General features: G+C 34.0%; 3 protein-coding genes across 3 annotated transcripts; 2 read left to right on the top strand and 1 right to left on the bottom strand.

Annotated features, from left to right (window-relative positions):
- The first annotated feature begins 982 nt into the window (after positions 1-982).
- On the top strand, positions 983-4056 carry LOC130443332 (glyceraldehyde-3-phosphate dehydrogenase 2-like). The gene is made up of 5 exons (XM_056777899.1): positions 983-1225; positions 2161-2343; positions 2407-2659; positions 3318-3605; positions 3668-4056. The coding sequence occupies exons 1-5, from the start codon at positions 983-985 to the stop codon at positions 4054-4056; spliced, it is 1356 nt and encodes a 451-aa protein (XP_056633877.1).
- Positions 4057-5635: 1579 nt separating this feature from the next.
- On the top strand, positions 5636-7230 carry LOC130443283 (enolase-like). Its single transcript, XM_056777844.1, has 4 exons — positions 5636-5753; positions 5810-6180; positions 6237-6504; positions 6692-7230. The coding sequence occupies exons 1-4, from the start codon at positions 5636-5638 to the stop codon at positions 7228-7230; spliced, it is 1296 nt and encodes a 431-aa protein (XP_056633822.1).
- Positions 7231-7470: 240 nt separating this feature from the next.
- On the bottom strand, positions 7471-14624 carry LOC130443284 (serine/threonine-protein kinase Nek8-like). Its single transcript, XM_056777845.1, has 4 exons — positions 14342-14624; positions 12934-13192; positions 9202-9513; positions 7471-7808 (listed from the first exon to the last, which is right to left on the bottom strand). Exons 1-4 carry the CDS (start codon positions 14392-14394, stop codon positions 7602-7604), a joined length of 831 nt encoding a protein of 276 aa, XP_056633823.1. The 5' UTR covers positions 14395-14624; the 3' UTR covers positions 7471-7601.
- Between the last annotated feature and the right edge of the window lie 2366 nt (positions 14625-16990).

Genomic DNA, 16990 nt, shown 5'->3' with positions numbered 1-16990 from the left:
ATTTACTTCTTCTAGCAAAGACTACATCTGATAGTAGTGAACTCTAGGGGACAGCGAGCCACTTCTGATTAGCATATGCGGCCATTTTGTGTTTGTTAACAATCTTGAGTCACTTCTCTCACGTTCCTCTTACAAGCTCAATAGTATATTCACGGAAACGGGCAAGAAAAATCGATGAAGACTTCAGACTAAGGTCTAATCGGTAAAGGAGTAGCCTCTCTCCTAGGTTGGAGTCACAGCTGGATCAGCTACATAGATCAAGTTCAATTTTATCTTGGTTTCAGCAAACGAATCAAGCTCGAAACCGAAGCAACAGCTTTGTACGGATTATGCCAGTGCCTCCAGGATGTAGTATATTGGTCACACTGTTAAGTTTAAGGAAAAAATTCTGTTTGACAAGATTGATTATGCTTATGTCAACTTCAGTTCATGATTAAATTGTTCACCTCGTAACGCATATTTTATATTCATCACCCTTCGTGTGACATAATCAATCTATTCAGAATTGTTTTCTTAAAATGAGCAGTGCTGCTAATATACAATTATGTCCATTGAAATGCGTTAAATAGAAGTGGCGCCACATTATCATCTGGGGAAATTTCGAAAGTAGAGCCAACTGTTGTTTACGTTCCGAATAACTTTTCACACTTTTGTAAAACGCAAGTTTATGAAATTTTACAATAAAGAACTGTGATATTAAATTTTCTTAATCGGCATAATTCAATTCATCTACAATTGCTACATCCATACCCTACCCTTTGCTCTCTACCCTCAGTATTCCCGTTTTAATGCATAAAATGAAATTATCTGTCAAAATAATAATAAATATTTGAAACACCCTTTACTTTTTTATTTTCCTTTCATATTTAACAGTCTTGATTGTCAAGACAATCTTCATCTAAAATTTTCAGTTGACGTCCATCATCGTCATCATAAATTTCACTTTCTTCTAGGCCCAAAATTAAACAAAATTTAAGTGATCATGAATATAGGAATAAACGGATTCGGCCGAATCGGCCGAATGGTATTGAGGGCAGCTATTGAAAACGACGCAGAAATCAATGCAATTAACGATCCATCCATCAAAGAACCGGCTTACATGGCATATCTGTTCAAACATGATTCGACTCATGGACGTTATTTTGGAAAAATTTGTTACGATAATAAGCATCTGATAGTGAATAGAATGAAAATTAAATTGTTTCATGAAAAAGATCCTAAAAAGGTCTGTAATATTAATTTATTTTCGCTCATTACGAGGTTTACTGAACTTTTCAAAACAACATATTCATATTTAACCCTACATAATACAAAAATTATTCCTTTGATGAACTAGGATATTCTGATATGTATTTTCAAAAAAATAAGTCCAAAATGGCTCTTATCTCTGGGAAATATAAAAAAGTAGCAAAAAAGTGTATGGACAATGATCCAGTTTCAACTTAGGATAGCGGCAGTGATTGGGAAACAAGATAATCTTGAAAAAAGATTTAAACAAAATATTATATTTGGTTTACAAGTTGTTTATGAATGATCAAGAAAAGCAAATATAGGATATTTTCAGAAATATTACTAGAAAACAGCCTTTATATCAGAGATATTTGAAAAAGTAGAAAAGAAAATTATGGGACAAGTAGACCGTGCTCAGATCCAACTTAGAATTGAGACAGTGATTGGGATCAAGACATTAAGAAGAAGGATCAGATCATTCAGATGAATTAGAATGGATAAAGAAATGGATACTTAAGCAAATATAGAAAATAGTTGGCTATTTTCTCAGACATAAATTGAAAAACTACTAAAGCTAATTAAGGAACGAGAAGACAGTGATCCAGATCCATCTTAAGCTTAAAGACAGTGAATAGGAACATAGGAAATCAGATGGATAGAATTTGTTTATAATGGAAAAATAAATTGATACGTCTTTTTAACAAAACGATTGGGAATAATTTAATATTGAGAAGAAGAATCAATGAAGATGATTCAAATGGCAAAATAATAATGATGTCAACTATGTAAATCTTGTAGATAAAATCACTTTAAAGCTGAAACTAACATTATAATTTGAGAATGGTTGCAAATGAGTTGTAGAATACTTTACTATCTACATGAGTTGTGCTGTCACTGTCTGTTTTATTGTTATAAAATTTCTTTCATTAGGTTCCTTGGTGCCAAGCTGGGGCTGAGTGGGTGGTAGAATGTTCGGGAAAATTCAAGGATAAAAGCAAAGCAAAAGTATTCATTGATGCAGGAGTAAAAAAAGTCGTTATTAGTGCCCCTTCCCCAGATGCTCCGATGTTCGTTTGTGGTGTCAATTTGGATAAGTATGATCCTTCACAACAGGTAGGTTCTATCAATTCTCTGACTACAAAAGAGTTGGAGAAACGACATGTACTTTATTTTCAGATCTTATCTATGGCTTCCTGTACCACCAATTGCTTGGCACCATTAGCCAAAGTTATTCACGACAAATTTGGCATCGATGAAGCTCTAATGAGTACCGTACACGCTTGTACTAACAGTCAGGTGATGCTAGATGGTACTAATCCGAAAAAATGGAGAATGGGAAGAGGCGGTCTGAACAACATTATACCGACTACTACTGGAGCCGCCGCGGCAGTGGGAAAAATTATACCAGAATTGCAAGGAAAGATCACAGGTGATGACTCTACTATCTACTACAAATAAATCAGCATACCTGTAGACTCAATTTTTGTTGTTTCGTTACTGAAGTCATTAGTTAAGAATCTGTAGAAAATGACAATGCATGGATTCATAACTAAGATAATGCACTGTGCAACGTTCTAATTTGTTGAGTTTGTTGAGTCTGTGGAAAAGATAGTAGCACTCGTCTTGCAGAAGCTACAAGAAGAAGACTTCAAGTACACCTTCAAACAGTGGAAGGTTATATTGGAGTGTTGTAGGGATAGATGTAGTTGAAGGATGAGATAATAACGAGTAAAATTTAATTGTTTCATCATGAAATATGCCATAGCAACAGCGTCAAACCTTGTACTATCCTAGATCAAATATTATTTCACCAAACTTACATTTTATAAAGCAAATAGGGAACGGTGGTTAGGATTGGGTAGTTAAGGTGAAAAAATTTCATATCACTTGAAAATTTTGATAACAGATGGTCTTCCTAAGTACTTTGAGGACCAATAAAAGCTACTGTGGATTCTTGATATCCCATTCGACATCGTTAATCGCTTGTGATTGTTATGTGATTAGATTTTACCCCACAGGATTCAACTACTAGCACCACGACAAATTCTAAGCCTTGATTCATAGATTTCACTAATATGTTTTTGTAGGTATGGCATTCAGGGTACCTATCGTCGATGTGTCAGTAGTAGATCTAACAGTACGTTTGTGCAACTGTACCGATTACGAAGCAATTAAATGCGCTATACAAGACGCAGCCAGTTGTCATATGAAGGGAATACTAGGTTATACCGAAGAAGATGTTGTATCGACAGATTTCATTGGTTGCAAATGTTCTTCAGTGTTCGACGCTAACGCTGGGATGCAATTGAATGAAAAATTTTTCAAATTAATATCATGGTACGACAACGAAGTAGGTTATTCTACCAGAATAATAGGTATTTGTTTACATACACACGTCTGTACAATAGCCGACTATAATTTCTAATTTTTTCTATAGATTTTATCAAATACATACAAGATCAAGATTGCTCACCCAATAAACCGATATGTGGACCTATACATAAGAAACCATGTCCAATGTGTCCACCACCAGTACCATGCACACCCCCTCCTCCACCTCCATGTCCCCCAACTTGTCCACCAAAACCATCATGTCCTCCGCCATGTCCTCCACCAAAATGCCCTCCTCCTTGCCCACCGCCATGTCCGCCACCAAAACCCGCATGTTGTCCACCACCACCGAAACCCGCATGTTGTCCACCACCACCAAGCCCCAGTAAGTGTTCAAACGAATCTAAGGGCACATCTGGAAATGTACCGAAACTTACCAAACCTAAATATGAATGTAGAGTTAAAATTGATGAAGCTAATAAATGCAGAAGATGATTCATTATTCAATGAGAAATCTACTCAGAACAACTACGTTTCCAAGCATAGCTCAGATGTTAATAAAGTCATGTACGTGAATAATAAAATGATTAGAGAGATTATGCTAGTTTAATTTCTTACCTTTAACAATTAACAAAAAAATTTGGGAGTGATTTTTGTTTGGTCTAACAGTAAAGAGAACAAGAGCAAAATTGATGATAGTGGATGAGTCTAACGTCGTAAACAGAGCCCTGCCCTACGATCTTGAAAGAATAAACAGCTTCACACATCTGGGGTCAATCATTAGCACCATGGGTGAGTACGTAACAAAGTTAAAATAAAAATAGAGATAGCATGATGATGAGTCTCGCTAAAATATGGAAAAGCTCTTACCCTACCAAAAACACTGAAATGAATATGGTCTGAGCGTTGATCTTCCCAATCTTCTCATGTAACTCAGAATCTTAAACAATTAGATCGTTGAAACATAAAACTATTGATTCCTTTGGAATGGGATACTGCAGGAGATTGTTCAGAATTCCCTGAGCTGCAAAGAGATACTAATCGGACGATTCTGGAAGAGTTGAGTGTCTATATCAGGATATTATCATTAAGCATGAAGAAACTGTTTTTTTGGAAACGTAACTAGAAGATCAGACAGGCTTAGAATGATGGGATGAGTACAAGGAGAAAGAAGTAGAGACTGATCGCCTTTGAGATGGTTTCATCAAATCGCATAAGCCACATACCAAACATTTCCCGTATTGTTACACCAACTTGAAGATCAAGAAATATGGAAGAAGATAATAGAAAGGGAATAGAGACATTCCAAAGAGGAATGACTGAAGAAAGGAGTAAAGAGAGAGAGAGAGAGAGAAAGAGAGAGAGATAGAGAATAAGTCAGTTACATTAAAATCCGTAATAATTGAGGAAACTAAGAAGAGGAAGGACATGTGAAGGATTGTGGTGGATAAGGACTATACTATTGCATTCCTGATATTATGGGGAATGGAATGAAGTATATTTGCTTTTAAGAGCTTTAGAAATTTCTTGACGATTTGGCTTCCACTTTGAAGACATTATCAAAAGAGATATCTTAATATGTTTACTGCTCGCAACAAATTACTCCTTTCGGTTGATACAAATGCTTCAATCTGCTCATTCCTCCTAGTCTCATTCACCAGTTCTTCGAAAAAAGTCATAAAATAAAAATGGGGATTGAAATTAACCATCGAGAACATCATAGACAGTTTTCTCACTACTGGCTATGAACCTACCAAGTTAAAGGATTCAGGGATAAGATAGGGTATATCTTTGACGAAACTTTTCTGTTTAACTATGGGAGAATTATTGCGATCAGTTTATGTAATAATATGGCTCCATTAGTCTCTGTGACAAGTATTGACACTTATTGTAATATCCTCTCAATCAAAAATCTTTGGTTAAAATTTAAAAAAATGACATAAGTCACTCTCATCTGATTCTCAAAAATTTATGTTCATTGTCATAGTCAATCCAACTTTTTTTTTCATTTTTTCTAATTTAATAACAAAAAATTATGACTTGTCAATCGTATCCACCACCAACAAGAAAATGTATGAAAGCAATTTTCGCTAGAACTGTGTTTGATTCCACTGGAACTCCCACAGTAGAAGTTGATCTTATTACTGATCTTGGTCTTTTCCGAGCAGCTGTTCCATCTAGTCTCACCGCAGGTAACCCCAGATGAGGAAGTCGATGCTTTTTACGGCGTTTTATCTTCTATTTTTAGGTATTTACGAAGCTCAAGAGCTTAGAGACCAGTCGAATGATTATCATGGCAACGGTGTTGCAGCAGCTATTGATAATATAAATACTATCATAGCTCCGGAGCTTCTAAAGCAAGATTTCGATGTCACGGAACAGGATAAAGTTGATCAATTCCTCATAGATCTAGATAAAACACCGAATAAATCTAAATTTGGATCGAATGCAATTTTAGGAATATCTTTAGCGGTTTGTAAAGCGGGTGCAGCTAAAAGAGGTCTTCCTCTTTATCGACACATAGCTGATTTAGCTGGAATTAAAGATTTGATTATCCCTGTACCAGCTTTTAACGTCCTTAGTGGTGGAACACATGCTGGAAATAAACTAACATTTCAAGTTAGTTTTTATATATTTCTATTTTAATATTAGATATCTATACAATTTTTTTGCAGGAATTCTTGATTCTCCCAACAGGTGCTACATCATTTGCCGAAGCAATGAAAATGGGGTCTGAAGTGTATCATCATCTCAAAAAAGTAATACAAGATAAATATAAAGGTGCAGGTACTGCGCAAAGCAACGAAGGTGGATTTGCTCCACCGAATTTAAAAGCTACGAAAGACGCCTTGCAGTTTATAGTTAAAGCCATCAGATTAGCTGGTTATACGGGTAGAGTCGAAATTGGGATTGACGCTGCGGCATCCGAGTTTTTCAAAAAAGGTACAATTTTCTTGAATATCTAATCACGTCCATCGTCCAATAAATGTACGATTTTTAGCCTTTCCGGTTATCTATAACTCTTGATGTCGCCCTAGCTTGTTGGTGGAATGTCAAGAGTAAGAGATAACCCAAGGAAACAGTTCAATAGTTGCACATATAATGTAAAAAAATAATTTTGCTTATTTAGGTGCGTATAACTTAGATTTCAAAAACCCCAAATCTAATCCGAAGAAATTCCAAAAACCAGCCAATTTGTTAAAAACATATACGCAGTTGTTAAAAACTTTCCCGATAGTGTCCTTAGAAGATCCTTTCGATAAAGAAGATTTTAATTCTTGGAAAACCATGACAGAAAAAGTGGACATCCAGATAGTAGCCGACGAACTTACGGCAACTAATCCGCAAAGGATTCAGCAAGCAATTGAGCAGAATGCCTGCAACTGCGCATTGTTAAGGATCAATCAAATAGGCACTATATCAGAAGCTATAAAAATTCATCTTTTTGCTAAAGAAAACGGTTGGGGCACTATGGTAGCTCATACATCTGGGGAAACTGAAGATACTTTCATAGCAGATTTAGCTGTAGGTTTATCGACTGGTCAGATAAAATGCGGGGCGCCGTCTAGATCAGAACGAATTGCAAAATACAATCAGATTTTACGTATAGAAGAAGAATTGGGGAAAGATGTTAGATATGCTGGGAAAGCTTTCATGAGACCGCTTTGATTATACACTGTCCAACAAAGAATAAATAAAATGATGTTAAATAGTTTTTTCATCTACTCAAAATTTATTCGTTATGATGTGAAAATATGAATTCTAATGAAAGGTTGAAGATCTCATCAACAGAAACATGCTTTTATACAGCATGTTTAAAAAAATATACCTTTACAAATGAATGAAATACGTGGAAATTGTAGATGCTAGGTAGTATGAGTTTGATTAGATAAAAATAAAAATCCAACACATGTTAATCAATTTTTATTTGATGAACAAGTATTATAAAAAAGAGACAATTTTTTAAAAACGAGCATTAATAGAATCGAACCAATTTAAAAAAAATACAGTTTAAAATTTTCATAAAATAAACTCTCAAGTTATTCGTCAATGCATCCCAGACATCCGCCCAATGAATACAGGGTGGAAAAAATATCCGGATCTGTCATCAAGTCGATTGTATCGGGCCTTTTGTTGGGATCAATCTGTAGCATCATATCAATAATTTCTTGCATCTGTTTTCCATATAATTTGGTATTTACTAATTTTTTACGTCCGCTGGCTATCGACAGCACTACATTTGATACCTAAAAATTCAATGTCAATTTTAAGTTTCGTACAAACTACAAAAATTCAAGCGACTACTTCAATCGCACTGATCCAAATTTTTGATTTTCAATGTTTGACCACGTAGAGAACCTGGGAAGTTTAGTTTGTTGACAAATAGCTGTAAAATATCAGAAAAATCTGGTAGAAATTGGAAATCGCACTCTTCCTGGGTTTCCTGAAGAGATACGGAAAAATCTCTAATTACAAACTGAAATATCTCGACTCCTAGACACTAACATAATGTCAGGTATCCGATAGATTTCAAAAATTGACTTTATTGACTGTGAATGATCATGGATATCCAGCACAGCTCAATTTTTGAATCAGGTAGTGAATATTCCGAAATTACACAGAGAAATCTCGACTTTTAGTGATTTGAAAGATAAACCCACCAAAATTACAAGCAGAATCTCAGCTATCTAACAAGTTCCAAAACATGATTGGATCATGGAGACACTCCTCAACCAGATTTCGGTTCAAGGTAGTAAATTATTAGAAGTTAACAAATTCAAATTGAGACATCTCGACTCCTAGTAGTCAGATTCAAATGATATACCCACCAAAGTCACTAACATAATGTCAGCTATCCGATAGGTTTCAAAAATTGACTTTAGGTGATCATGGATAATGCCTTCAGCCGGATTTCTGAATTAAGCTGTAAATTTTCAGAAAGAAGCCACTTCAAACTAAAGTATCTAACTATTAGTGATACGATTCGAAAGTTACATGCACTAAACTCAGCTATCTAATATAATTCAAATATTGATTGTGAATGATCATGGATATCCAGCACAGCTCAATTTTTGAATCAGATAGTGAATATTCCGAAATTACACAGAGAAATCTCGACTTCTAGTGATCCGATTTGAAAGATATACCCACCAAACTCACAATCAGAAACTCGGCTATCCGATAGGCTTCTAGAAATTGATATTGGATGATCATCAATTTTATCTTCAGAATTAGTAAAATCGATTGACCCTTCAAATTTATTATTATATTTATTTTTTTTTGTTTATTTAGGCAACGTCTTTACGATCGACCAACATTGTCAGGTATTAGATTTCGGAAATTAGTTTAAAAATTGAAGAAATGTAGTTTATTCTTATTACAGCTGATGGATGCTATAAATACACAAAATGCAAATTTTTTGAGGTAATTTGACGTATAAAATAATTATGGTTCTTCCTTACACAAAATTATTTCGGCTATTTTCAGAAATAAACCATACACGGTTTTAATTCTAATAGATTTGTTATTTGTTAATTAATTAATGCTAGGAACTTGAGAATGTCAGAATTGCGTGTAAATGCGAATGACTAAAACCACCTACATTTTTTCCTTTTATATTTTTATAATGCAACTCCTTACCGTTCCAGTGAACAACTTCTCCATAGCACACAGCTCATATAATATACATCCCAAGGCCCAAATGTCGGATTTAGTATTGTACGATTCACCGTTACACAATTCTGGAGCTAGATAATTACAAGTGCCAATAATTGTATTCGCTTTGTTTTCATTTACTAACATTTTCGATATACCGAAATCGCCGATTTTGACTACGTCTCCTCTTAATCCGGTTAAAAATATATTTTCAGTCTTCAAATCTCGATGAATCACTTTCTTTCGGTGTATATGATCCAGTCCCATTAAAATTTGACAAAACAGATCCATTACAAACTGAAATATTATGAAAAAATGATTTCTAATAACAACTAAAAAATTCTCACTATTATCCTTATTCCAATTCCCGTTAATTTGTAACAACTTGTTTTAGAGCTGACACAACATTACTGCATAAACCAAAGAAAATATGTGATACTTGGGAGAGAGTGTTTACCTTGAAAATTTTTTTGAAATTATCGAACAGAAAAAATTTAAATAATAATTAAAGAATTTGAATGCGTCATTTTAATTTGTGTCCAATCATGTATCAAATTCGCAAATAAAATGTTAAAAAAGCTATGTATTAAGAGTGGGTAGCACAAAGTTTGTATTGCTTACATTGAGTGTCAAGATACATATAGTTATGTACCTTGGAACAATTTTCTTGTACCTTGCTTGTAACGAACAGAAAAAATAATAAAATAAGAGATTTGAAAGAGGAGTTTATTAAGAACTTAGAACTAAGAACTTATACACACTTATAGGTCTTCCTCTGTGCATAAATTATAAGCCCAACGACCACACTTAATGCACGGTCTTCATTTTCCATCTTCCTCAGAACTCATTGAATTTACGCAAAATTAGCACTCTTCATCTGCAATAGTTTTTTTTTAGGTTTTTTAATTTTCGGAAGAGGTCTTCATTAACTGATATTTTTGCAACTTTTGATATAATTTTTTTGAACAGCGAAACTTTTGGAGTTTTATTTTTTCATTTCCTCTGATTCCATCCCTCCTGGAGTGTCGGTTGTTATCATTGTTTCTTCAGTCTTGCTCCCTTTCTTTGTGTTTAACCTGGCTAGCTCTTTTGGAAACAGCTGTACTTCTTCTGGCGAAATAAATACTTTTTCGAAGGTTTCTGCATTTAGATTTCTTCTTCTTCTTCATGGTGTGTATAGGCATTATTGCCTGTTTTTCTTCACATCATTGCCTCTGCTCAGTCACTTGGGAGGTTGTCACTCCATCTTTTCCTAGGTCTTCCAAGGCTTCTTTGTCCTGCTGGTGATTTTTCCCTTGATATTTTCACAATTCGTTCTTCCGTCATGCGGTCAATGTGCTCATTCCATTTTATCTTTCTATCCAGTACCCAGTCATTGATGTTATCTATCCCGCATGTTCGTCTTATGTTTTCACTTCTTTCTCTATTCATTAGTGTTCTTCCCGCTATTCTTCGAACTATTTTCATTTCTGTAGACTCCAATATCCGTTTCGTTTTCGACGTCTCAGGTCGGGTCTCTGCTGCATAGGATAATATAGGTCTGATTGCGGTCTTGTATATGCGGGCTTTTGCTTCAGTTCGAATGTATTTATTTCGCCAGATTGTGTCATTTAGGTATGCTGTTGCTCTTGAGGCTCTTGTAGCTTGGTTTCTTACTTCCGTCTCCACGTCCCCGTGTCCAGATATTTCGATTCTCAGATATTTAAATTTCCTGGTGTATTATTTTGTTATCCACCACAAGCTTACATCTGATCGGTGTCTTGGAAGTAACCATTGATTTTGTCTTCGCCGCTGATATTATCATATTGAACTTTTTTGCTGTTTTGTTAAATTGGTACAGTAGCCTTTGCAGATCGTCATCGTTCTCCGCCAACAGTACCGCATCGTCTGCGTAGCACAGGATTTTGACCTCTTTATTTTCCATTTAGTATCCTCTTAGTTTGCGTTAGTTTTATGATTTCATCCATCACTATGTTAAAAAGGAGCGGGCTGAGAGAGTCCCCTTGCCTAGATACCTTTGCAGGTATTGCAGGTGTATTATGTCTTTTAATTGTATTCTATCGAAGGCCTTCTGCAAATCAATGAAACACATGAAGGCCGGTCGATTATTTTCGACCGATTTTTCCGTTATTTGTCTTATGACAAATATTGCGTCCGTGCAGGATCTTCCCGATCTGAAACCCTGTTGTTCATTTGCTAGTGAGATACATTCATTTATTTTATTTGTTATTACCTTTGTGGTTAATTTCAGCGTTGTACATAGTAGATTTATTCCTCTATAGTTCTCCCTTTTTAAATAGTGGAATCGTAATGCTATTTCTCCACTCATCTGGTATTCTGTGTTGGGCAAATATTTTTTTGATTAGGGTTGTTAGTTGTTGGTTTAACTTCTCTCCTCCATATTTAAGTAATTCGTTGGCGATGTTATCCGGACCTGGGCTCTTTCTGTTTTTTATTAGTTTTTGGAGTGCTGTTTCTATATCTTCCTTTTTTATATTATTCTCATCACTTATTACTATCTCTGGTGTATTTGGCTCGGGTTCGGTCTCTTCTTCCTTGTATAGTTCCTCTAAATATTTTAGCCAGGTATCTCTTTCTACGTGTCTGGTTCTGATGAGTTCATTTGCTTCTGCTCTCCGATTTCTTATTAATCGCCAGATTTGTTTTTGTAACCCATAGAAGTCGCTTTCCATTCTTTTGGAGAAGGTTTCCCAGTAGTTGTCTTTCATTTGTCTCACTAGTGTTTTTGTATCGTTACGGATTCTCTTGTATTCTTCATAGGTTTCTGCCGTTTGTGACGACATGTAGTTTAAGTACGCTTTCTTTTTCTTTTTGCACTGTTCTTTGACCTTGTTGGAGAACCTCGATTCACTTGCTGCTTCTTTGATATTTTCTCTTAATCTCTTCATAGATTTAGATTTAAAGGTTTTAATGGTGGGGTTTTTACACCTGACAGTCACACTCTCGGTTCATCTGTTGTTTCTTCTCTATTTGAGATTAAATACTGTTTATCAGTAGCAGGTACGTTATTAACCAAATCCGTTACGTAGGAACCTGAAAAATCTTGATCTGAAAATATTAGATATATATCGGAAGTTAGAAAACCACTTAAAATATTTCTGGGCGTGAAAGCTAGGGAAAAGCAGTTCCCAGAACCTCTGCTACTGAGTAATTGTCAAACGTTTTTCCTTCATTACTGCACAGCCAAGACTCTAGATCTTGGCTGTAAAATATTTTAAGAGGGCCATATATAGTTGAATCAAATGACTGCAGTCTGTTTGACGCGTTGCAAGGTACATGAAGTGATTTTATTTGAAGGTACAAAAGGATTTCCAATCAATTAACTTATAGCTTAGAGGTAATGTTTAAAACAAATAACAATACTGCTTAATTCCTTACCAATAGTAGAAGAATTTAGCTAAAATCACCACGTATCTACAATCATTTGCCGTTAGCAAAAAATTTTACTTAAATATTTCGAAAATATTTACTTTAATGACTAGAATACAGCTATGAATAGTAAATAGATTTGCCAATTAAGATCATTTATGGATTGATAGATGGAGACACTGGTTTTAAACTTAAATCGTTTCAAAGTATATTATGTCCAAGGTTCAACAGTCTCCCCTAATCATTAAGTATTACATTTATTAAGTATTATGGTAAAGAATAAAAATATAAAGGTCTGTGTGTACACCACAGTAGAATTAGATATACCTGTGGAGGGAAATGGTTTGGTCTTTCTTCTTGTATAAGATTTTGTAAAGTTCCATTGCTAGCGTATTCCATAACGATGTAAAAAATACCTTTCCTGTCGTAGCTGTCGTAATATTGAATAATGTTTGGATGATTCAAAGATTTTAAAACCGCAACTTCATTCTTAGCTGCCTGTAGCTGCTTGTCATCCATTTCTAATGCTATTTGCTTTAGAACTAACTTCTGTTTGTTATGGATACGTTCGCATAAGTGGATCGTGCTGAAATAAACGATAATAAAAGGATAATATAGAAAAATTTATTTATTTTTATTTGGTCAAGACGAACAAATTTTTATATAAACTGTTTATAAATCTATACGACATAAGTCAGGTTGAGATTTTCAATCTTTTTCTATATTATATCCCGTATCATCAGTCTTGTGTTGATGTTGCTGCACCCCACTTTACGTAGACGGTGATCAGAGAAATACTTAACTCATTCAATCATCAGCAATTGGTGGATTCCATGAAAATTTATCTTGAGCCAAGCTCTTCAGAGACGTGTTGAACTATCCATGTATTCATTTTTTCAGCTTTCCTTATGCCAATAATATGTTCACTTAAAATTCAGTTTTTTATGTTCACGCAAAAGAAAATTATGAATAAAAAATTTGTGCAATTGACAGTTAACTAACTATTTCAGTTCCGACTTGAATTTGATGCTACTAATTAAGTACTGGCTAAATACCATTCATTTCTTTCAGTATGCTCATCAACTCTTTTTGAAAGGATCTTCTTTTTGCCCAATATATATTTTTTTACAGAAATGATGCGTATATTACGTATATAATTCTACACTAGTATCTGAAGGCCATGGACCGCTCATGCCCAATGGCTAACAATCCGTAACTTTGTTAGTTCTCCAAGAAATATTTGATTGTTTTAATAACTCCGGTAAGAATTTTCAATAAATAATTACAATTTATGATAATTTTTTTCAGAATGTCTCTTTATGGTAAACAGTTTCCTTGACATTTACAACGATCTAAAAATCTTCATATCTTCTAAACCATAAAATTTATCGAATTAAACAAAGGGCACCTTTTTGTCAAAAAATCGCTAACTAACGCCCCTGGCATTCAGATAGTAGTGTAGATATAAATACACTTAAATATAAGTTGTGATTTCGCACCTTTAAAGGCCTATAACTCGATAACGATAACAAGGAGTCCCGGAACAACCGGGTATATAACATTTTTACTTTATAATTATTGTTGTGTGAATCAAAAACAAAGTTGAATTTATGTTCCTTGATATTTTGTAAACGATTTAAAAAACTGAATTTTTAACGTTCATGTCAGGTTTATATTTTGTTGTATTTTTTCGATAACTCAACTTGCATAGAAATACTGAATTTAATCTACATACCCAAAACTTCCTCTGGTTAATTGTGTAGTTATATTGTAATAATCCATTTTCATCTATTTGCGTCAAAAATTTAATAAAACATCTATAAATGGTAAATTTTACTACTCACCAAATCTAAATGTTTTGTGAGGTAAAAAACAAACAATTAAAGTGAATGTATTTCAACGTTTTTACAACAAATAATTAGAAATAGAAACGATAACGTTTTACGAGGGTTCTATCAAAACTTTATTCGTTCTGCTTTAGAGTTAAATATTTAGTATGGGGAAAATTTATTGGACGTAGAATTCCGTTTCAACCAACTAAAGTTATTGTTCCACCAGCTGAGTTACAATTTTCACATGACACAAGTAGGCGAGATGGATTTATTTCACTAAAGCAACGTGTTTTTTACTATCAGTTGAGTGAAAAGTGACACAATAATTATATGTGGCAAATAATTTAAATAAAAGACTATCGGGCTTTATGTCAACACGGAGAGATACATTTAACGATACTTTGTTTTGAAATCTTTGTTTTATTTCAAATATTGTTTGAGCTGGCACGGTACAAAAGTTTTTTCCATTTGTCCTTATAGGCTTTAAGACCTGTTTGTATATAAACTCTCTGCCTAATGATCAGTATAATCTTCTATATTTGCCATTTAATTCTTTCTTTTTCCTACAATGACACTTGTAAAATAGCCTACTTTCTTAATCAGATGCCTTTCTACTTTTTCAAGTGTAAAACTTGTTGGAGTTGAATCATTAGTAAGCTTATCCACAGCTGTTTCTATTTTTCCACATCTTGAGTTTTATGTTTTATTTCCTTCCATCTTACTCCTTATTTTTTCTTTACCATCTCAATTTCTCCTGCTCAGCTCCTCAAAGGTCTCCTTTTTCTCATCCTTCTCCCATTCTCATGCCATGGTCAAATTATCTTGATTATCTTCCTTCAATTTTGTGTTGGATTGATTTTGAGTCCATTCATTTGGAAATTATTCCAAAAAAACATCTAATTCCAAATAATTTATCATTTTCAGTGGAAGAATATCCAAATTTAGTATTTAGATACATAATTATCCTACTACAATGTTGTACTTAAATAATGAAAATTTGTAGCTTTTTCAAGACATAAATAAAACAATAAATGTAGTGATTTTACTTTATTGTGAGCTGGAACCAAATCTTTCCATGAACGATCCCATTTACCAATGAAACTATGGTGTGATTTACAAATAGATGTTTACGCAACCAAATTTTCATTGTTGTTAATTTTGCAAGATTGACTTTGTTTGAGCGAATACAAATTTATCGAATGTTAAATTTAAACCAAGGAAATTTCAGACTTTTAGTATTTTAATTTTATTTTCTTTTTTTGTATAATTACGCTTGGTCGGCGTTATTGTCAACCAGTCTTGTAGCTGTCAGATGATTTCAGACGAGAACTTACAAACAAATAAATTTTGCGCATAGACATCGGCCCATTGTAAATTCTTCATCAGATCAAAAGAAGGAAATATGCTGATTGGAAGACAATTTAATATGCCTTCTTCTACGCCCATGTCTGTAAACGTCAAAAATCGCACTGTCAATATTACTTGTAAATGAAATTTAACAATTTAACAAACACGTGCGTTTTGAAAAGAAAACTATTTTAATTAAATTACAATCAAATTTTTATTTACGTAAGACTTTATTTGGTATATTTACACAAATTCAGTCAATTGAAAAACATAAAAACTTTAGGATTGAAAGAGTGATGCCCCTAAATGTAGGCAGCACATTATACAATTTCTGCAGCGCGGCTTCGTGCATAAAATTATTCACTTCGTGAGTAATGGGTTACTTAGGACTCTTGTTACGTAATATACTATAATATGAGTAAAGATTTATCGTTTATATTCGTAACAAGAGGTAAACGAATGAAACGTGTTTATGTGAATCATCACCTTAATGCAGTTCAAGTACAACTACAGCGCCGTGAGAAGCGAGGAGTAACAATTAGTCAGTGGACAGTAAGACGAAGACTGGAAAATAACCTGAGCCTTAAAACACCTTCGATTGATCCAAAACTTCAGATCATCAGCAAACACGTCTGCGTTTTGCACAGGATCATAGGAAATGGACGTTGGAACAATGGGGATCTCTTCTGTTTTCAGATGAGACCAAAATATGCCTTCATCGTAGCGACCAAAGAAGGAAAGTGTACCAAACACCAAGATTTGAAGATAGCTACTTTGACGAGCGAAGTGCTTAATGTGATGAATTTGAGTTTAATAAGAAATATTATTGTGAAGAATGAAAAATATCTTATTATGAAGTATATCTTATTGGAATAAATGGAAATATAATAAAAAAACATAATTTCTAAAATTTTAATTGTATTTTCAATAAAACAAGTATTTTTTTTAATGTATCCATAGCCTAACGTTGACCTCGTTCGACTTAGGAAGTTGATTGACACCAAACCATTATCCTAAATTGATTTTCTCTAAGCCAAATCCTAATTATCTGTAACACAACTTCCCAAAGGAAATTTGATAATGTAAGCACGAGTCTGGCAACATTGCAGATATCAAATTTGGAAATACGAGAAATTTTGTAAAGGTTGTATGTTCACAGATTTTTTCCGTAACTTTATATGTGTTATTTGACATATAATAGAAAA

This window comes from Diorhabda sublineata, chromosome 4, assembly GCF_026230105.1.
Source record: "Diorhabda sublineata isolate icDioSubl1.1 chromosome 4, icDioSubl1.1, whole genome shotgun sequence".
Classification (NCBI taxonomy): Eukaryota; Metazoa; Arthropoda; class Insecta; order Coleoptera; family Chrysomelidae; genus Diorhabda; species Diorhabda sublineata.
Note: the sequence above shows the minus strand (reverse complement) of the source record. Positions and strands in the feature narration are given on the sequence as shown.